This window comes from Geotrypetes seraphini, chromosome 12 (genome assembly GCF_902459505.1).
Source record: "Geotrypetes seraphini chromosome 12, aGeoSer1.1, whole genome shotgun sequence".
NCBI classification, from domain to species: Eukaryota; Metazoa; Chordata; class Amphibia; order Gymnophiona; family Dermophiidae; genus Geotrypetes; species Geotrypetes seraphini.
The window spans coordinates 84582151-84604087 of NC_047095.1; the positions used below are offsets into that span (position 1 = coordinate 84582151).

Genomic DNA, 21937 nt, shown 5'->3' on the forward strand with positions numbered 1-21937 from the left:
ACCACTTGGGAACCTTTTTGGTCTACTCTGACCCTTTTGGCTCGTAGCCGAATACTCAATTGATGCTTTTGTTTGTTTTTACCCTTTTGGTTCGCTTGGTGTTTTCATTTCTTTTCTCATGTTCTTTGCTCCATTGCATTTGAGGGAGGACCTGGGGGTGGGATTGGGGGGGGGGGATTTTGGTTTTGGGTGGTTCTGGGGGGGGGGATTCTTTTGGGGTTTCTGTATACTCTATTGAGCTGGATTTCTATTTTGTTATGTTGCCTGTTGCTTTCTTGATTGCTCAATAAAAATATATTTGACCATATGGAACTTTTTGAACAGACCTCGTATTCTGCCAATGTCACTATGTTCACATTACCCCTCTCCTCAAGTCACTTTATTGACTCCCTTTCCATTTCCGCATACAGTTTAAACTTCTCTTATTGACTTACAAGTGCATTCACTCTGCAGCTCCTCAGTATCTCTCCTCTCTTATCTCTCCCTATGCTTCTTCTCGGGAACTCTGTTCATCAAGTAAGTGTCTCTTAGCTGTGCCCTTCTCCTCTACGGCCAACTCCAGACTCCATCCCTTCTATCTTGATGCACAATATGTCTGGAACAAACTGCCCAAGTCAGTATGTCAAGCTCTGTCTCTGGCAATGTTCAAATCTATTCTATAAGCCCTCTTTTTCAAGGCTGCTTTTTACTCTTAACTCTTATGAATGTTTTTATCATTCCCTATATGAGAAATTCACTAACCCCTATTTGTCCCATTTGTCTGTTTTCATTAGATTGCAAGCTCTATTGAGCAAGGATTGTCCCTTACATGTTTAATGTACAGTGCTGCATACATCTGGCAGCGCTATAGAATTATTATTATTATTAGTAGTAGTAGTAGTACATTCAGACATAGGTGACATCATTCATCAGAGCCCCAGTTTGTTTCCAGAAGCTTTAGAGCATTCTACCATGTATACGCACATGCTTTCCTGCCTGCTGTGACCACGTGGGACTAGCTGGTCTATTATAAAGCTAATAAAATTCAACTCCTAGGAGAGAAGATTGGGACATGTGAATGTGTATCCTTCTGCCCTTGGGAAAACAAAAGATTAGGTTACATACCTTTGCTAATCTTCTTTCTTGTAAATAGACTTTGGAATCTTCACAAGCGGGTTTGTGTATCCTCTCTAGCTCTGAGCTACAAGCACTCCAAAACAAACCTTTAGCCCCTCCCTAGGTATATACATCCTGTCACGTGCCTTAGAATTCCAGTCTGTACACAAGCCAGGGAGTCATAAGAACAGGAAACACCAGAAAGGAAAGAGAGGGGCTAAACATTGCATAACTTTAAATTGGAACAATGTCAAAGAACAGTATAACACTGAAAAAGAAACAGCCTGAGGGCGCAGACGGGATTACCACCCCGGGATCCCCCTAACCCCCCAACCCTACATAGAAGGGACCAGAAGGGAGTCTCAGGGAGGCTGCTCAAGACAGACATCCACTTACCAGGTACTGTCAGGCGGCCTGCGAATTGGACAGAAGAGATGGGTGGGTGTGAAGATTCCAGAGTCTATTGTACAATAAACTCTGGAATCCTCATCAGCGGGATGTATCAAAGCAGTCCCAACACATCAGGGGGGCCCGATGAACCTGCCGCCAGGACCGAAGCCCCCAAACCAGCATCTTGCTTAGCCGCCACATCAAGTTGGTACAACTTGGCAAAGGCAGAAATCCAGGCCCAAGTGGCCACTCTGCAAATTGTCTCAGGAGAAACAGCGGAAGACTCGGCCAAAGAGAAAGCCATTCCTCTGATAGAGAGAGCCCTCACCCCAAGGGGAGGCCTCTTCCCCACTGGCACACAAGCAGCAGAAATGGCCGCCCACATCCATTTAGAGATGGAAGCCCTGGAAGCAGGTCGACTCCTGTGAGCCGGACCTGCCAGGATAATCAGACGATCCGAAAGATAGAAGACATCGAGGCCGCAAGGTATCTCAGAAGGAGATGCCGGACATCCAGAGACTGCAACACCCAGCCTGGGACATAGAGTCCAACGGATCGAAGGCAGGCAACCAAACTTTTTGACTGACAAGGAACAGGGAAACCACCTTCGGGAGAAAGGACATCTGACCAGCAGAAAACCGCAGAATCTGAGATGCGGAGAAAGGAACTCGGCCCTAAAAAGCCTGAAATGCTTTGTAGCGGGACCGCTACAAGAAACACGGTCTTGATGGAAAGATCTTTCAGAGAGATCTGATCCAGAGTTCGTAGGGCGGACTAGCCAGTGAAAGCTGAACCGAAGACAAATCCCACAAGAGACAAGGCTTCCTGAAAGGAGGCTGCAGCCTCCCCGCCCCCTGCATGAAGCGAACAACGTCCAGAGAGACACCAGAGAACCCCTGAGAGCAGTAGGACCCAAACATGAAAGTCTCGCACTAGACATGGAGCGATGACACTGCCAACCTGCAGGAAGTTGAGGACATGAGCTACGGAGGGGCCAAGGAATCTACCCAAGCCCTCACACAGCAAACCTGGAAACACCTCCAGGCCTGGGCAAAGCCAAACATAGCAGAGTTCCAGTCACTCTGAAAGAGTATAGAGATGACCGCAGAAGAATAGTCCCGAGCCGGCAAAGCCGTGCACTCAAGAGCCAAGCCATAAGCCCCAAAGCAGACCAAAGCTTGGAGCACTATGGGACCTGCGTAAGCTACCTCCGGTGACAGAGAAGCCGCAGCCGTACAACCGTACAAACCATGTTCTCTGAGGCCAACTGGAGCCACCCGAAGCACCAAGCCCACTTAAGCAGACATTAGGCGCCGAATACACCCTATTAAGTGCCACGGAGGAAAAACATACAGAAGATCCTCCCACAGGGGCCAAGGCGGGGCCAGAGCAACCAGCTCCTCGCTGCTGACCTGTCTGCATTGGCTGAAGAATCTGACTGCCTTCCGGAACCAGGCGGATGCCAGCAGAAGGAGGGCCGAACGATGGCCTCGAATGCCATCCTGGATAAGGACCCATCTCCCGGGTCCAGAATCAGACAACTGAGAAAGTCTGCCTTAACGGGAGTGTACGCCGGCCACTTGGGCCACCGACAAGGTCCCTCAGTATAATATGAAGATGAAAGTGAGGTTATTCAAACCTTGACAAATCCAAAACTTCACCTCACTCAATGTGAAGAGAAATTGCTATTAAAGATATGGCGAAATCTCCAAATTGAGATGTGCCACAACATCCATATCTGATATGTTGCATATCTTTAATACTTGCTAAATTTCATCATCTTCTATTCATCTCAGAAGACAGGCAAATGGTGTTTGATAATTCATAGCAGATCTGGCTCCAGAAATGTAAGGACGCTAAAGAAAGAGCACCTACTGTGAACCCTTGAGAAAGCTCTATACGGGCGAAACGGGTCCCGTGGGGGCATGCTAGTAACTCTGCATGATTAAAGAATAATAAATGATTGAATTATCAAACGCCATTTGTCTGTCTTACTTCTGAGATGAATAGAAGATGATGAAATTTAGCAAGTATTAAAGATATACAACATATCAGATATGGATGTTGTGGCACATCTCAATTTGGAGATTTAGCCACCGACAAGGTCCCCCCAGGAAAAGAGCATACAAGCTACCAGACTCAGCAGGGGACAATGTGCACTCCCCAATTTGCACTGCCACAACACCGAACTGCCTTCTGATGGAGAAAGTTGAACCTGCAAGAGGGCCAGTCGGAGTGAACAAAGTTCTAGGAGATGGATGGAACATCTGCACTCCAGCGCCGTCAACCGGCCCTGTGCTGGGACAGTTTCGCAAACTGCCCCCCCAACCGGACAGGTCTGTCGTCAGAGTCACCCAGGCCAGGATCCTCAGAGGAAGCCCTCTGTCTAGCTTCACAGGAGGTAGCCATCACAGCATGTTGCTGCAGGCTGCTGCCAACTAAGGCAGCTTCACACCTAGTGAAGCCCGCCGGAAGTTCCATCGATCCAGGGGACAGCTGAAGAGCTCGAAGTTATGCTCTGGTCCACAGAAACAACCATGGTCACAACCATGAGATCCAGGACTTGCAGCAACAGCCAGGCCATTGACGCTGAAACCTTAAGTGTCCCGTAGTCCGGAAGAAACACCAGATGTGTGCTCGCATGGAACCGGACTCCAAGATATTCCAATACCTGCGTTGGTACTCAATAGCTCAACTTCAAGTTGAGCACCCGAGACGATCCAGCAACTGCACCATCTGGTGAACCACCTGGTGGCCCTCCTCCATTGAGGGGCCCTGAACAACCAGTCATCTAAGGACGGAAGGTCCAACCCTCCCTGCAAACGCAGGTGGGTAGCCACCACCACCATGATCGTTGTGGAAGAACATGGCTCTGTTGTCAGCCTGAAGGCAGAGCTATGAATCAAAATTGCCGGCTGAGTACAGGAACCCGCAGAAACCTCCTGTGCTCCTGAAAAATCAGGATGAGGAGGTAAGTTTCCATGAGATCCAGGGAAGCCAAGAAATCCCAAGGCACTACCACCACCAAAACTGAACACACTGTTCCTATCTGGAAACGGGGTACATGCAGAAATGTAAGCACAGACTTGAGTTCCAAAAAAGGAACCTTTCATTGGAATGATGAGAAACATCGAGTATCTTTCGGAGCCCAAGTCTTCTTGTGGAACCGTGTCAATCGCTACCAGATCCAGCAATCTTTGAACTGCAGCCCACACATGCCGGGCGTGATCTGGATTTCCCGTGACAAGAACAGGGAGAAATCTGACGGTCAGAAAAAAATTTAAAGCAGAGACCTGTTCTGAGCACTTTGATGACCCACAGGTCCAAAATCATCCTCTGCCTCTCTGTCAGGTAGGCCGAGAGGCATCCCCCAATCTGAAGAAGAGGAGCCAGAGCCTTGGCATCAAAACTCCCTCACGGGATGGCAGGAGGACTGTTGTTGGAAAACTGATGTCGCACCTTACCTCCAAAATGAGATGGGGGTCCAGAGTACTGAAGAAGTCTCCTGTAAGGACAAAAAATCTTGGTCGTCCAGATCCCCGAGCAGGTCAAGGTTGCGACCTATGAAACACTGTAGGCTTATGGCCCTGCCCACGTCAGCCAAACCTTGGCCAGACAAGAGCAAACCTCTGAAAAGAAACCGGCTTAGTGCAGCTTTAGAAATAGAATCCCCGGACTATTGGCGAATCCACATCATTTGCCAGGCAGAGACTGAAGAAGCTCCAAGTTTAGCAAAAACTTCACCATGCAAGGAGGGTATCCGCCAAACAAGTCACCATGGAGACTAGGAAATCAAACTCCTGAAGGACAACCCCCTCGGGATCCCGGTGGAGCTTGGAGCACCACACACTGGCAATAAAGGAGGCCGCTGTAACTCACACTCCTGCTGTGGAATCTAAAAGGCATTTGCGGACAAAATCCACCCGCCTGTCCTGAACCTCTTGCAGGAACAGAGGGCAAGAACGTGTGGTTAGTGACTTGTGCCACAGCCAAAACCACCCTCGGCAAAGCTATATGCTTGGAGAATTCTGGGTCTATGGGATGCAAGCATGCCAAGACCCCGGCACAATTAAGGGCACCCTCCTGAGACTCCCAAGTCACTAAAGGCATCCTATCCCAGTCTGGAAAGGAAGCAGGCAGCGGGTGCTGATCACTCAAGAAGGAACATTCTGCCAGCAGCCGGAAGTCTGAAATCAGGTTCAGGACCCTGAGGACTCAGAAAGGAGGGCAGGTCATCGAACAGACCAGAAGAACCTGTGCACAGCCGGGACAACCCCACGTACTGGGGACTCGCCGTCAGTGAGATCCCGAAGATCCACCAGAAAAGCCACACTGAAGAAAAACCTGTGATAGCCAAGGGACAGAGACGGGGCAGAAGTGATGACGGAACCACCAGTCTGCTCTCCGGTGTCATCAAAAGTAAAACCCAAAGGCATGCTGGCATCCAGAGGGAGGGTAGATCCCATCTGCAGCAGTGGATTCAACGTGGAAGAAGTAGGCACAGCCTCTTTGAACCAGAAAAGCCTGACACCTTATCTGACACTTGCAGGCGGGAAACAGGCACCGGCAGTGAAAGTCATGCTGCGTGCCGCAGTATTGGTGCTCTAGCCAAAAAAAGAGACATTCTCCCCCAAAGCTGCGCTCGCGGTTCTAAGCCGCGTGGCTCGCACCCGGTTGAAGGGGACTGGATGCACCAAAAGCTTCTCTGGTAGAAGTGGAGGCCAAGGGGGACTCTCTGAAGGAGGAAAACACAGAAACAGCGCACGTCTCGCCCCTGTGTGCCGTGGCGCACATGAATTGCGTCCACGAAACCACCATCTATCCATCGTAATTGAGGCATGAATCCATGCTATCCTGTCCTGAGGTGGCCATCTGTGAAGTTTGGAGCAAAAACAAAGCTTCTAAGGGCAAAAAATATACTTTTAAAAGTTAAAAAAAAAAAAAAAATTCCAAGATGGCCACCACAGGTGCCGATTCTGCTTTAAAATGGCCCGGGAAAATCATAAGAAACCCAGAAAAACTGTGATTTTTAGATTTTACAGGTGGGGGGGCCAAGGGCACTCAGGGAAACCACCCAAAAACCCCTTTTTAGGACCTCCCCCCAAATTGCCAAACTTGTGAGCACACAGGCACACACAGAGACATGTACTGCAATAGAAATGAATGGCAGCGAGCTAACACAGAGCAAGCAGAGAGATCATACCTCAGGAGATGAGAAAAACTGGATTTCAGATTTTCTGACAGCCTCACCTTCCCAATCACCCCAGACAGGGACTCTCACAGCAAAATTAGAGAATACATGCGGTCCGGTTCCGATCCCGGTGTACCTCCACGGTACTGCAGCAGCCTGCGCTCTACCCTGTTGTGGATGAACCAAGGGAGAGGTAGCTCCTGATGCCGGAGACCCGATCTGACCTGCAGGCTGACTGAGGGGTTTACTGCAGGTCTGCTAATAGTGTCCCCCTCAAAAGCAGATGAAGTAAATACTAAAGTCTGCAATCTCTCGCCAAAGGATGCCCCGAAGGATGAATCTACAGCACAAGGGCAACCTGCGCCAAATGACGAAATAAAAAAACTAGAAATGTAAATGAAGCACGAGTACAAAAGATAAACCAGCAGTCAGAGCTGCAGAAACAGACTGGAATTCTAAGGCATGTGACAGGATGTACATAGTATATATCTAGGGAAGGGCTAAAGGTTTGTTTTGGAGTGCCTGCAGCTCAGAGCTAAAGAGGATACACAAACCCGCTGGTGAAGATTCCAGAGTTTATTGTACAAGAACACCTATTACCAGTGCGAAACTTTGCTTTCTCCAAGGATAATCAGGACAGTATATTTACATACATGGTGATCCCTAGCTATTAGGCTGTTCAAAATTAAAAGGTGTGGCAGGAGACTGTGGAGTTGAGAGAGTCAAAGAGGCCTGTGTGCGCGCCTAGAAATCAGCACAGGAGAGACCTTTTGGAGAGCGGCATGTCTCTGACATAAGAACATAAGAACATAAGCAGTGCCTCCGCCGGGTCAGACCATAGGTCCATCTAGCCCAGCAGTCCGCTCCCGCGGCGGCCCAAACAGGTCATGACCTGTCTAAATCATCAGAAGGGGCCCCCATGCCACCTTGGTTTCCTGATGAGTCTTATCTTCCCATCGAAGTCCTAGCCCTCCGGTCTTACACATGCACGACCTGGTTAGGTTTCTATACTTTCTCAGTATCCCACGATCCCTTTATCCCCCAGGAATCTGTCCAGTCTCTGTTTGAATCCCTGTACCGTACTCTGCCCGATCACTTCCTCCGGTAGCGCATTCCAAGTGTCCACGACCCTTTGGGTGAAGAAAAACTTCCTTGCATTTGTTTTGAACCTATCTCCCTTGAGTTTCTCCGAATGCCCCCTCGTACCTGTTGTCCCCTTCAGCCTGAAGAATCTGTCCCTATCCACCCTCTCTATGCCCCTCATGATCTTGAAGGTCTCTATCATATCACCCCTGAGCCTCCTTTTTTCCAGAGAGAAGAGCCCCAGCCTGTCCAACCTCTCGGCGTATGGGCAGTGTTCCAGCCCTCTTACCAGTTTCGTTGCTCTCCTTTGGACTCTCTCAAGTACCGCCATGTCTTTCTTGAGGTATGACGACCAATATTGAACGCAGTATTCCAGATGAGGACGCACCATCGATCGGTACAATGGCATGATGACTTCCCGCGTCCTGGTTGTTATGCCCCTCTTTATGATGCCCAGCATCCTGTTGGCTTTTTTCGAGGCCGCTGCGCACTGTGCAGATGGCTTCAGTGATGCATCCACCAGCACACCCAAGTCTCTCTCAAGACTGCTTTCTCCCAACAATGCCCCTCCCATTTTGTAGTTGAACAACGGGCTCTTTTTCCCTATATGCATGACCTTACATTTTTTCACGTTAAAGCGCATTTGCCATTTGTTTGCCCAGTCTTCCAGCTTGTCTAGGTCCCTTTGCAGATCCTCACACTCCTCCCTGGAGCTAACTCTGCCGCACAGTTTGGTATCATCTGCAAATTTTATAACCTCGCACTTTGCCTCCTTTTCCAGGTCATTGATAAATATGTTGAAGAGTAACGGCCCCAGCACCGATCCCTGTGGCACACCGCTCGTGACTCCCCGCCAGTCAGAAAATTGGCCCTTTACTCCGACCCTCTGCAGTCTACCCGACAACCAGTGCTCGATCCATCTGTGCACATCCCCTCCCACCCCGTGGTTCCACAGCTTCCTAAGCAGCCTTTCATGTGGAACCTTGTCGAAAGCCTTTTGGAAATCGAGGTAAATGATGTCGACGGGTTCCCCATTGTCCACCCGACTGCTTATTCCCTCAAAGAAGTACAGAAGGTTCGTTAAGCACGACCTTCCCTTACAGAATCCGTGCTGGCTTTTTCTCAGTAGGCCATTTCTCTCAATGTGCTCGCAAATGCTGTCCTTGATCATAGCTTCCACCATCTTCCCTATAATTGAAGTCAGGCTCACCGGCCTGTAGTTCCCGGGGTCACCCCTCGATCCCTTTTTGAAGATAGGTGTGACATTCGCCAATCTCCAGTCCTCTGGTACCTCTCCAGTTCTTAAGGATAGGTTGCAAACATGCTGGATTGTGTCCGCTATTTCTTGTCTTAGTTCCTTCAGAACCCTTGGGTGGATCCCGTCCGGACCCGGTGATTTGCCACATTTTAACCTGTCTATCTGTTTGAGGACATCCTCCTTACTTACCTCTATGTGCTCCAATTTTTCAGCCTGTTCCCCACTCATGAGCTCCTCTGAGTCCGGTATATTAGATATATCTTCTCTCGTGAAAACCGACGAGAAGAACGTGTTCAACCTCTCAGCTATCTCTTTATCCTCCTTTATCACTCCCTTCCTATCCCCATCGTCCAACGGCCCCACCTCCTCTCTCGCTGGTCGCTTCCCCTTTACGTAACTGAAGTGAGCCTGAAACAGCTTAAGCAGTATGCTTTACTGGCATGTGTGTGTATTAATGGAGGGAATTCATCAATGTTTGCATAGGGTAGGGGGACTCAGCAGAGTTGCTTCCTTTCTCTTCTGCCCCTCTCGATGGAGCCATTTGCTGCTATTACACAAGCAAACCCTGATATTACAGGAATAAGCGTGGGTGACTCATACAAAATTGCCCATTTTACCAAACCATTGATTTCTTTCCTTAACCCGATTAAAAAGTTTGAGGCTTATGGTAAGGTCTCTGGCTTTAAAGTCAACATAACTAAGATAGAGGCTCTCAATCTTTCAATAGATGTGAGATTGCTCTTGACATTACAAGCCTCCTTTCCATTTAAATGGGCATTGAGATCTCTTACTTATTTGGGGATCTGCCTCATGGTCTTTTACTGTGACCTTTTTCAGTCAAATTATTCTCACCTACTGCTTGTATTTCAGGCTGATTTACAGCGGTGGTCCTTGTTACCGTTTTCCTAGTTTCCTAGGATTTCCACTGTTAAAATGACTATCTTGTCTTGTACGCTTTCCTTGTTTCAGATGTTACCTCTTACTGCTCCTAGAAAGTTTTTTGCCTACTTACTTGATAGGATCTTTTGTTTTATATGGCAGAATAAGAGACCCAGTTTCTTGTGAGCTCAGCCTCTTGCGGCTGACCCAGAAGTGTTCCCTCTGACATCACGATGTCAGAGGGAACGCTTCCAGATCAGCCACAGGAAGCGCATGGAAACCACTGCCCATGGCTTTGAGCGAACGCTGCAGCAAGATGGAGGAGGGAGCAGGCAAGATGGTAAACACCCGCGGCCCAGAAGGGAGGGAGGGAGAAGGGTGTGTTGGGACTTGAGAGTGAGGCGCTGCCTGCGGCTTTCAGCAAAAAAAAAAAAAAAAAAAATGACTAGCAGTGAGGAGGGAGCCAGCCTGAAGGTAAATACCCGGAGCACAGAAGGGAGGGAGGGAGAAGGGCAAGAGACTTGAGAGGACTTGAGAGGGAGGGAGCACAAACTTAGGAAAAAATGATGGAAGGAAGTAGGGAGGGGCATGAACTTAGGACACAGAATGAAGGGAAAGATAGAGGGGAGCATGAGCCATAAGATGGAAGAATGGAGGGAGTGAGGAAAAGATGCAGAGGTGAGGGAGATAATAGAAAGGGAGAATTGGGTGTCTGAGAGAGGGGGAAAGAGATGGTGCAATTGGAGATAAAGAAAGAGGAGAACTGTTGGGAAGAGAGAGGAGGGACAGAGACAGAGAGAGAATTATTGGACATGGTGGTGGGAGAGGAGTGAGATAGAGATGCATAGGTGCAGAAAGAAGGGGGAGAATATGCTGGGCCGAGGAAGCCTTCTGGACTTTTTTTTTTTTGGGGGGGAGGGTATTAAAAGAAGTGCCATATTGGGCATGGGGGGAGAGCTCATGGGACCAGAAACAGAGGACAGAGAAAGAGATGGTGGACAATGGTCTGAAGGGAGAGAAGTTGGACCTGGGGTGGTGTGGAGGAAGAGGGAAAGAGATACTTGAAGGGAGAACAGTTGGGAAGAGAAATAAAGAAATGGTGGACCTGGGGAAGGGAATCAGGCAGGCAGGGGGAGAGATGGGATGGGGGCAGTTGGGAAGAGAAAGGGAGAGAAGTTGGATCTAGGGATGGGAGGGAGGGAGGGAGGGAGAAATGTTAGGCCTGTGGATAGAAGGCAGAGAGATGCAGCATCTCTTTTTCTTCTCCATTTCATTGTTCAGCATCAAGGGGGGAGGGAAGAAGAAAAACAGAAAAGAGAGAGCAAAATGTTGGACCTTGGAGATAGAGGAGGAGAGACTGAGAAAAGATGGATAATTGAGAGGTAGCTGAACATTATTTAAAAAGAAGAAGGGTGAGAAAGAAGGTAAGATTTGAGGGGACAGAGGCAGAAAAGAAAAAATTAAGAAATCTGAAAGAGAAAAATCAATGTTAGAGACAGGCATAAGAAGGAAATGGAACGAGAGAAGAGGAGAAAAAAAACAGACAGCAGACACTGGAAAGAGAATCAGTTGAACATAGAGGAAGATAGAGAAAAAGTAGAAAGAGAAACTGGGACCAAGATGATGGAAAAACAAAACATCCAGACAAGGTAGAAAAAATGGTTTTATTTTGAATTTATTAACTGGAATATGTTAGTTTTGGGATATGTGCATCACAATTATTTTTGTATTCAGTGACGTAGTCATATACAGCTGATTTGAGGGAGGGACTGGAGCCCAAAATTAGTGGATGGGCACCAAATGTTTCTCCCTGCCAGAGTGCAATTTATAAATACTTGAGCTAGTGGGGATTCCCAAGCCCTGCCAACTGAAGACATCTTCCCCCAGTCTGGCAACTCAAAATCTCCAAGCTTTGCAGCCAATGGCAATATCCACAAGCTGCCCGTTTTCATGCATGAAGGCTAAGGGGGGGGGGGGGGGCAAGGAGGAGGGAAGGCAGCATCTCTGCAATATTGCTGCTAGCTGCAGAACTTGGGAAGTTAGAGGGGAAGGAGTTTGGTGTCAGTTGGTGAGGCTTGGGGATCTCTACTAGCTACAGCAGGGGAGATATTCAAAGTGAGAGGCCCAAAAAAGCAGTAATATTTACCCTGATTAAACGATCCTCCACGTGCGCTGCTGACAGCTGATTCAGCATCCCTGCTCTGAAGAGGCTCACTGTAGCTGTAATAGAAGTGAATGGAAGAACCAGGAGCACGCATCCCTGCTCATCAGAATGGGGATGTGGAAGCCTGTGACTGCTCCCACTGTCAATGATGAACATGGATCACTCAGTCAGGGTAATTATTACTGCTTTTTTGTGTTCCTCTCCAGCGACTTTAATGAAGGTTTATTATTAGATACGTACATCTTCTATATTAGTGATTGCAAATTTGGGATCTGATCCACCTTTTTTTTGCTCATCAGCTAGTGTTAGTGCTTGTGCGGCCCCAGAAAAATTTTTTTCGGCCAATGTGGCCCAGAGAAGCCAAAAGGTTGGACACCCCTGCCCTAGAGCGGGTTTGAGGATTAATAGGGATACACCGATTTTTTCCCCATCGCTAGAGGTACCAGACAGGGGTATCCTCTTTCCCCCCTTACTGTCTGCACTTTATCTTGAGCCATTGCCGGTATTGGTTCAGAACCATCTAAATCTTCAGGGGATTGCGATGGGGGGGGGGGGTCATCGTATTGCATTCTTTGCAGATGATGTTTTGCTGAATATTACAGAGCCGGAATCTTCTATTCCGGTCTTAATGTCCATTTTTGAGGACTATGGATGCCTTTCTGGCTTCCAAATCAATCTTGCCAAATCAGAATTATTAAATCTTACACTAACTGAGGGCGAGGTTCGGGCCCTTCAGGAGCAATTTCCCTTTTGTTGGGCATCCACGGGGTAACGCTACTTAGGTATTCATATTCCCAAAGATATTACTAAATTGTATGTTGTTAATTATCTTCCTGTAATCCTGTAAGATTAGAGCAGATCTGCAGAGATGGAATGGCCTTTGGTTATCATGGTGGGGGAGGATAGCAGTTCTAAAGATGAATACAATATATTACTGAGATTGTTGTTTCTCTTCCAGATGCTACCCATACCAATTCCAGCTGCGACTCTTCGAAGATTGCAGGGTGATTTTAAATGGTTTGTTTGGCAAAATAGGCCAGCCCGTATCTCGCAAAAAGTTATGTGGGCAGCAAGAGAAACAGGTGATATGGGGGTACCTAATATACTCTGGTATTTTCAATCCATGCAGCTCCATATACTCTTGGAGTGGGACATCGGGGATACCAAATGGGGGGTTCAATTAGAGCAGAGTATACTTGGTCCAGGAATGTTGTGGAATAGACCGTGGTCCTCCTTATCTGAGCAACAGTGGCTGGCGGGGATAACTAACCCCTATTTAGCTAATTTAATTAAGGTTTGGGGGAGGGCAAAGTGTCTGTTTAATCCTGCTGGGGAGGGTCTCCTTTTGATGTCTTTGCGAGGGGAACCTCAGTTTCCCAGAGGTATGGAAAATCGAGTATTTGAGTGCTGGGCCGGACTGGGGTTGGTGACTTTGAGATTTTCTTCACCTGGGGGGAGTAGTGCCCTTTCCAGTGCTGCAGCATACGTATGGGGTTCTTGAGGGGGATTATTGAGCTTATCTCCAGGTGAGACATTTTATATGCTTTCAGCGTTGGGATCATAAGTCACCAGTGGAGGGGGAACATTTGGAAAAATTTGTGGATTTTGCTGCGAACGGTCCCTCGGCCTATTTCTGTTTTCTATAAATATTGGAGAGGTAGTATGGTTACGGTTTGTTCGTTTCAGACATCTTGGGAGCATGATCTGGGGAGTATTTTCTCTTCTAAAGATTGGTCTGTTATATGTGCTGAAGTGGGTAAAGTGGTGGCTTGTGTGCTCGTGCAAGAAAATGCCTACAAGGTTCTCTCCTCAGAGTTGTCTGTTGAGGCTCTATAACACAGGTGTCAAAGTCGGTCCTCGAGGGCCAGAATCCAGTCGGATTTTCAGGATTTCCCCAATGAATCTGCATGAGATCTATTTGCATGCACTGCTTTCAATGCATATTCATTGGGGAAATCCAGAAAACCCGACTGGATTCCGGCCCTCGAGGAGGGACTTTGACACCCCTGATCTATAATGTCTGTTCAGAGTTGTCTGTTGAGGCTCTATAATGTCTGTTCTACTAAGTGGCAAACCCATCTATTGAGATGGGGCTTGGCAGCAGCCAAGTGTTTGATAGCGGGTTCTTGGAAACTTCCCACTGCACCTGACTTGACTGCCTGGAGATTGCGATTCTATAATATGGGGAAAATGGAATTGTTGATTGCTAAGCAGAAGGGTTATTATCTCAATATCTAGACTTTTGGACCATGATATCTACTAAATTGGAGCTTTTGTGACGGGAGAGACATGTTTGTAATTCTACATTTGGGAGAGTGGTGGGGGTTTAGTTTAGTGCTGTTTGCCGTTTCCACGCCAATCTTGGGTTTTGCTATTGCAGGGGATGGGGGTGGGATGGGGAAATGTGAGCTTGCTCTGTTGGCGGGCGCTGGGGTTAGTTTTGCTTGTCAGAATTGTGATGTGGTGGGTTATATTTACCTTTGGCTAGTTGGGAAAGCTCTTGTTGTTGTATTTTTTATAGGTCATCTGCTGTTTCCCATTTTTTATGCTTTGTATATTTTTGAAAAACAAAATTTTCAATAAAAATTTAAAATATATAAAAAAAAGAATTTGTAATGCAGTTCTTATCTCACTAGATCTCTCTGCAGCATTTGATGCAGTAGATCATAATCTATTTCTGTCCAGACTCTAAATCTATTGGCATTAAAAGACACAGTTTACCAATGGTTTTCCTCTTATCTTTACAACAGGTCCATCATGCCCAGCAGTCCGCTCACACGGCAGCCCATCAGGTCCAGGACCTGTATAGTAATCCTCTATCTATACCCTTCTATCCCCTTTTCCATCAGGAAATTATCTAATCTCTTTTTGAACCCCAATATCGTATTCTGTCCTATCACACCCTCCGGAAGCGCATTCCAGGTGTCCACCATCCTCTGGGTAAAGGACCTCCTAGCATTGGTTCTGAATCTGTCCCCTCTTAACTTTTCCGAATGCTCTCTCGTTCTTGTCGTTTTTGAAAGTTTGACGAATCTGTCCCTCTCCGTTTTCTCTATGCCCTTCATGATCTTGTAAGTCTCTATTATATCCCCTCTAAGTCTCCTCTTTTCCAGGGAAAAGAGCCCCAGTTTCTCTAATCTTTCAGCATATGAAAGGTTTTCCATACCTTTTATCAATCGTGTCGCTCTTTTCTGGACCCTCTCAAGTATCGCCATATCCTTAAGGTACGGTGACCAATATTGGACGCAGTACTCCAGATGTGGGCGCACCATCGCCCGATACAATGGCAGGATAACTTCTTTCATTCTGGCTGTAATACCTTTCTTGATAATACCTAGCATTCTATTCGCTTTCTTAGAGGCTGCTGCGCACTGCGCCGATGGCTTCATTTTCTTGTCCACTATTATCCAAGTCCTTTTCTAGGGTACTTTCACCCATTATCATCCCTCCCATCATATAGCTGTACTTCGGGTTTCTGCTTCCTACATGCTTCCCACTCTTATACCTTTAATGGGTGTTTCACAAAGTTCAGTCCTTGCCTCCACCTTATTCAATCACCTGGCCTAGTTTCTTTTCACTACACCAGTGATTCTCAACCCTGTCCTGGAAGACCACCAATATATGACAACCTGTAAGAACCCACAAAAATAGAGAAGATGTGTCAGATAGGCTATATCAATTGGAATTTGAAATAACAATATTGGAAATATGTGAATGAAAAGTAAGGACACTGTCCAGACTTACTTCCAATACTTTAAATGACTGACTCAACAGTAGGGACATTAGATCCTGACAACTGATTTAGGAGCTTGTAAGTCGTTGAAGACAAGAACCTTAGATTTGACTGGGTTTAATCTGAATTTGTTTGAATGCAACCATTCTACCACTAATTTCAGGTTGCTATTAAAGGTTATCAACTTCAAGGCTACTATTAGTGTACAATCTAGCTATTTATTTATTCATTCATTCAGTTTTCTATACCTTTCTCCCAGGGGAGCTCAGAATGGTTTACATTAATTTATTCAAGTACTCAAGCATTTTCCCTGTCTGTCCCTGCAGGCTCACAATCTATCTAATGTACCCGGGGCAATGGAGGGATTAAGTGACTTGCCCAGGGTCACAAGGAGTAGTGTAAATTTGAACCCACAACCTTAGGGTGCTGAGGCTGTAGCTTTCTCCACTGCAACACTCTCCCCTCTCACATTTTGTATGTCATCTGTATAGACCAATGGTTCCCAACCCTGTCCTGGAGGACCACCAGTCAGTCAGGTTTTCAGCATAGCCCTAATTAATATGTATGAGGCAGATATGCATGTCTGTCACCTCCATTATATGCAAATTTCTCTCATGCTGTGAGGGACAGGGACCAGAGGTTGGTATGCAGAAGCAACCCATCATTCTGCATGATGCCTGGAAAACACGTTAATCTTCAAGGTTCTTTAGAAGATAACTCCAAAAGAAGCAGGAACCAGATCTGCCTTGGCCAATACGATCATCTGGGACAAATACTTTTATGCTGGCTATGAATTGCTAGTGTCAGTGAAAAGTGCACCCTTGCTTAAGATTGGGCAGTTGACTGAGATTTATGGGGCCTCAACTTCCCTCTGCCTTTATCCTGTCCTGCATGGACTACTATAACACACTATTCAATAGATTGACAACAAAAAAAATCTATGGCGCCTGCAATGCGTGCATACAAAATGCGGCAATTAGACTCCTAAAAAGCCTCCACCCCCGTGACTCTATCTCAGTAGTACTATCATCAGCCCATTAGCTACCCATTGCCAAATGTATCTTCAAGGGCCTAATAACAACATAGAAGTCCCTACACAACATGGTGCTCAGCCACATATCAGCCAAACTTCCTCCATATGCTCCCAAAAAGACCTCTGCACTCTCAGGAAGAAACACCTCTGTAAATACCTTCTGGTCATACCCTCCAACTCCAGAGCACCAGATGCTGTTTCTACTCCCACTTCCTACCAAGCTAATGGAATCAACTTCCTCCTCATATCAGATCCTTCAAAGGGCTTCTGAACTTCAGGAAAGCAATAGAAACTTACCTCTTCCCATAAATCCAGTCACTCCCTTCCAACCATATGTATTCTAATATACTCTGATCTAGATCACTCTTGTTTGTTAACTGAAGATGGAAATAACCATAAGTTAACTTTAAATGACCAAATTATATGCTAAACTTGACTCTATATCTAATGTTACTGTACACATGTAAATTCATAATTTGTTTGTCTATGCATTATGCATATAAAACTAAACTAAACAAACAAATAAATAAATAAATAAAATGACTCTTTTGCACCTAGAGCAGAGCTTCAACGGGAGTTTTCTGTGACATCAAGAGAAAATAGATGATGCTCAAATGGCTCAATTACCCCAGCTGGTGCTCAGGCCTAAGAGGGCCTCAGTAGCGAGAAAAACCCCCCAAAACGAAGAAAACTTAAACTTGCTAAAAATTCTAAACCTGGGGTATCTAACCTTTGCCCCCACCAGGTCAGATTTTCAGGATTTCCTCAATGAATATACATGAAATCTATTTGCATACAATAGAAGCAGTACATGCAAATAGATCTTATGCAAATTCATTGGGGAAATCCTGAAACCCTCCTGGACTGCGGGCCTCGAGGAGAGATGTTGGACAACCCTGGAACAAATAAAGGGGTAGGGAGAAATTATTTTAAAACACAAAAATTATGAGAGAAAACCATTCTAATACTAAATTTATAACAAGCTGAGGAGGGCCCATTAAATACAACCTCACTGCTGCATCATGCACCCACAATGGATGGGAAGGCACTCATGCATACATGGTGCAATGCTTCTTAAAGTTAAACAGGATACTGGGGTACATGGACCATTGGTATGACCCAGTATGGCTATTCTTATGTTATAGAATGCAAGGTAGCATCCGCACCAGGTGCCGTTAAATGACATCACATCTTGAAGAATATTTATTACTAGAGGGGATTGCAGACCAAGATAGAGGAAAGTATTAAAGCATTTTATTTATTCAACTAGTTTTTAAGCCTGTTACATTAACGGGTGCTAGAATATATGTCTGTCTCTCTGTCTTTCTTTCTGTGTGTCTCCCTGCCCCTGTCTCTTTCTTCCTTTCTTTCTGTCTCTTTCCTTCCCTCTGTCTGTCTCTCTCCCTGCCCCTGTCTCTTTCTTTCTGTCTCTTTCCTTCCCTCTGTTGGTCTTTTTTTCTGTCTGTCTCTCTCCATCTGGCCCCCTGTCTGTCTGTCTTTCTTTCTGTCTCTCTCCCTGCCCACTGTCTTTCGTTCTCGTGCGCTGTCTGGCTTTATGTCTCCATTGTCACCTGCCTGCCTTTCTTTGTCTTTCTCTATGGCCCCCTTCTATATCCTCCCCAAAGCAAATAAAGATTGCTCCCTGCACCCAGCACACCCCTCCCCCCAAAGCAAAGCAAGTTCACTCCCTGGCCCCCCTTCCGGCAGCAGCCCCTCTCGCATCCGTCCCCGCGTTGCAAGCCTCTGCGAAGGCCGGCTCCCACGAAAATGCTGCCCCTCTGTCCAAAGCTGCGGCCGGACGCAAGAGAAGCCGTCAACACGAAAAACCCCAGCAAGGGAGCCGTTCAGAGTGCGGGGCCGTTGCAAACAGCTGGGTTCTTCTGCTTCCCCTATTATCTCCACCGCCGTAGTCTCTTTTTTAATCTGTGGTAACCGCCATGCAGAAAATGCCATTGCTGGAGAGCAGGGAGTGCCGCGTTTTAAAATTTCTCTGCCTCGCGTGTGGCCGTAGTAAGCGCACTCTTGCCGGCCACGGACCTACGGATCATGGAAGCACGGAAATAGGAGTGCGCATGCGCGAGTTAGCCTTTTATTATATAGATGCTGTACAACCTCAAGACAAAAAGATTCTCTGAAAGCAGTAATTGTTTTGAACTTGAGTAGAGAGAGTCAGAACACATCATATCTGTTCTCCGAGTTATCTTTTGGAGGGATGTTTATGACAAGGACTTCAAAGGATATCCCATCCCCCTGGAGAGCACCTGCTCCCTTGGAGAAGAGCGTGTGTGCTGACAGCGAAGTGGGGAAGAAGACCAGGAAAAAAGTGTTCTGTGGGGGCTATGAATCCAGTGATGGACCAAATCAGTGGTTCCCAAACCTGTCCTGGGGGACCCCCAGCCAGTCAGGTTTTCAAGATATCTCTAATGAATATGCATGAGAGAGATTTGCATACCTGTCACTTCCATTATATGCTAATCTCTCTCATGCATATTCATTAGGGATATCTTGAAAACCTGACTGGCTGGGGGTCCCCCAGGATAGGTTTGGGAACCACTGGACCAAATCCTCTACATGTAAATTCCTAGAAGATTTTTCAGAACTAATATTTCTAACAGATTTTGACCCTACATGAAAACAGATTGAAAGAAATCCTCAAACTCCCATATTTTCAGTAACAAAGTTGACTAGTGTTTTGTATCATTGTCTTTTCTTACCTATTGATATTCCACTAGAAAGAGTGGAACTTTCTGCCTGTCCCCGGGATGGGGCATTGGTTTCCATAACACTGTCATCCAGCAGATGTCTTGGTCCTGCATTAGGGAATGTTGCGCTTTTAAACTCAGTAGTGTTCATTTTATGGATAAAACTGAAAAGAAGATGATAGTTTATCACACTGTAATTTAAATCAACCATTTTTAGACAATAGAACAACCTTGTCTTGTTTATATGCTTTCTATTATACTATATCCCAATATATGCCTTATACAAAAATTGTCTTGGGGAAAAAAATACCTGCCACTGAGAACTTTGCTTTTCATGCTTGACATTTGTAAAAAAAACAAAAACAAAGAGGTCCTTTTACTAAGGCGCTTGCCATTTTAGCGCGCGCTAAACGTTAATGCGTCCATAGAAGATATGATCCATGTGGCAGAGTAAACAGTACTACACAGGTATTAAACAAGATTTACAAAGTTTTCTAGAGAAGCAGAATCTGAACTATAAAGGGTGTGTGCATGCGAACAGTTAAAAAAAAAAATGCTGACTTGTATCCCAGGCTGTGGCACTTTCTGTGACCATGTGGAAGTAGGTTCCTTGGTGACGGTGGTGTCGGTGGCAACACTCCTTCCACTGCAACAATTCTGCGTCCACACTGTGGTGATGCACTTACTTCAGGACCTATTAAAGGAATATAGTAGGATGCTGTCAGCTTCGAACAAGACCACCCACACAGCATAATCCTCTCTATATAAGAGATTCCAACTGCAAATTCCAATGTTTAATAAAATTAAAAACAAATGCTTTAACATACTAACACAAGTAAAAAAAATCTAAAGCCAAATTTCTACATTTAAAACAGAATTAGTAACTGGGTAGCTCAAAGAAATCTCCCTGCTCATGAGATGTTTAGCAAGAAGCTAGCTAAACAGAAGACTGACAAAGGGATGGGGCTAGATGGGATACATCTAAGGCAGTGGTCTCAAACTCAAACCCTTTGCGGGGCCATATTTTGGATTTGTAAGTACTTGGAGGGCCGTAGAAAAAATAGTTAATGTCTTATTAAAGAAATGATAATTTTGCATGAGGTAAAACTCTTTATAGTTTATAAAACTTTCCTTTAACAGTTAAAAGGAAAGATATATAAACTATAAAGAGTTTTACCTCATGCAAAATTGTCATTTCTTTAATAAGACATTAACTATTTTTTCTGCGGCCCTCCAAGTACTCTATTTTTTTCTGCAGCACTCACATTTAAAGTTCAATATCTTTTCTTTCTCAAAACTAGCACATTTCAATCACTAAATTGAAAATAAAATCATTTTCCTACCTTTGTTTGGTAATTTCATCAGTCTCTGGTTGCACTTTATTCTTCTGACTGTGCATCCAATACTTCTTCCCTTCTTTCAGCCTCCTGTATGCTTCCTCTCCTCCAGACCTCATTCCCTCCCCCAACTTTTTCTTTCTTTCTCTATGTCTGTCTTTCTCTGATTCCGTGCCCCATTTTTTGCTTTGTTTCTGGTTCCCTGTCCCCTTCCTTTTTCTTTCTTCCTTCCTTCCTTCCTCCGTGCCCCATTTTTTGCTTTTTTTTCTGGCTCCCTGTCCCCACCCCACCCCACCTTCTTTCTTTCTTTCTTCCTTCCCGCCCTCCCCCATGCCACCGCTGCCGCAGAATAGGCTGCTGCTGCTGCCGCTATCGGGAACAGGCCATCTCCTGCTTCACTTCTGCATAGGGCCGACCAACTCTCGCTGCCCGATGTCAATTCTAATGTCGGAAAGGACGTTCCGGTCAGCCAGGCAGCGATTGGCTAGCCAGAACGTCCTTTTGACGTCAGAATTGACGTCGGGCCGCCAGAGTTGGTCGGCCCCGCAGGGAAGAGAAGCAAGAAGATCAAAGAACACAGTGCCGGCCTGATCCCCGATGGCAGCAGTGAGAAGGGAAGTGAAGCAGGTTGGGCACCACTGCTCTAGACGAGCCACGAGCCGCACTCTAGGGAGAACAGTGGACCGCACCCCCCCCTGGGTACGCCACTGGACCAGCAGCTTGTCTGGCCGGCTCGTTCTTTCAAAGCCACGGGTGGCGGCTCCTTGCGAGATCCGCGCCTGCGTCTGAAGCCTCTCTGATGTTGTGACATCAGAGAGGCTTCCGATGCAGGAGTGAATAGCGCAAGGAGCCGCCAACCCGCGGCTATGAACGAACGAGCCGGCTGCTGCTCCAAAAGGAAGAGAATGATGCCTCCAGACCGCGGGCCGCAAATAAAACCTGGAGAGCCACATGCGGCCCGTGGGCCACGTGTTTGAGACCGCTGATTTAAGGGTACTGAAGGAACTTAAGTTCTGGTGGCTCCACTGTTTGACCTTTTCAATGTTTCTTTAGAGTTGGTAATGGTTCCAGA

General features: G+C 46.4%; 1 protein-coding gene across 7 annotated transcripts in view; it reads right to left on the reverse strand.

The window, feature by feature from the left end:
* The window catches only part of RALGPS2 (Ral GEF with PH domain and SH3 binding motif 2), a 595760-nt gene that overhangs the window by 192295 nt on the left and 381528 nt on the right, over nucleotides 1-21937 (reverse strand). For all 7 annotated transcript variants that reach the window (XM_033915477.1, XM_033915478.1, XM_033915474.1 and 4 more), the window contains exons 12-13: nucleotides 20090-20222; nucleotides 19541-19692 (exon numbers count right to left, since the gene is read on the reverse strand). In XM_033915477.1, the coding sequence (XP_033771368.1) occupies nucleotides 19541-19692; nucleotides 20090-20222 (285 nt within the window). The remainder of the gene's footprint in view (nucleotides 1-19540; nucleotides 19693-20089; nucleotides 20223-21937) is intronic.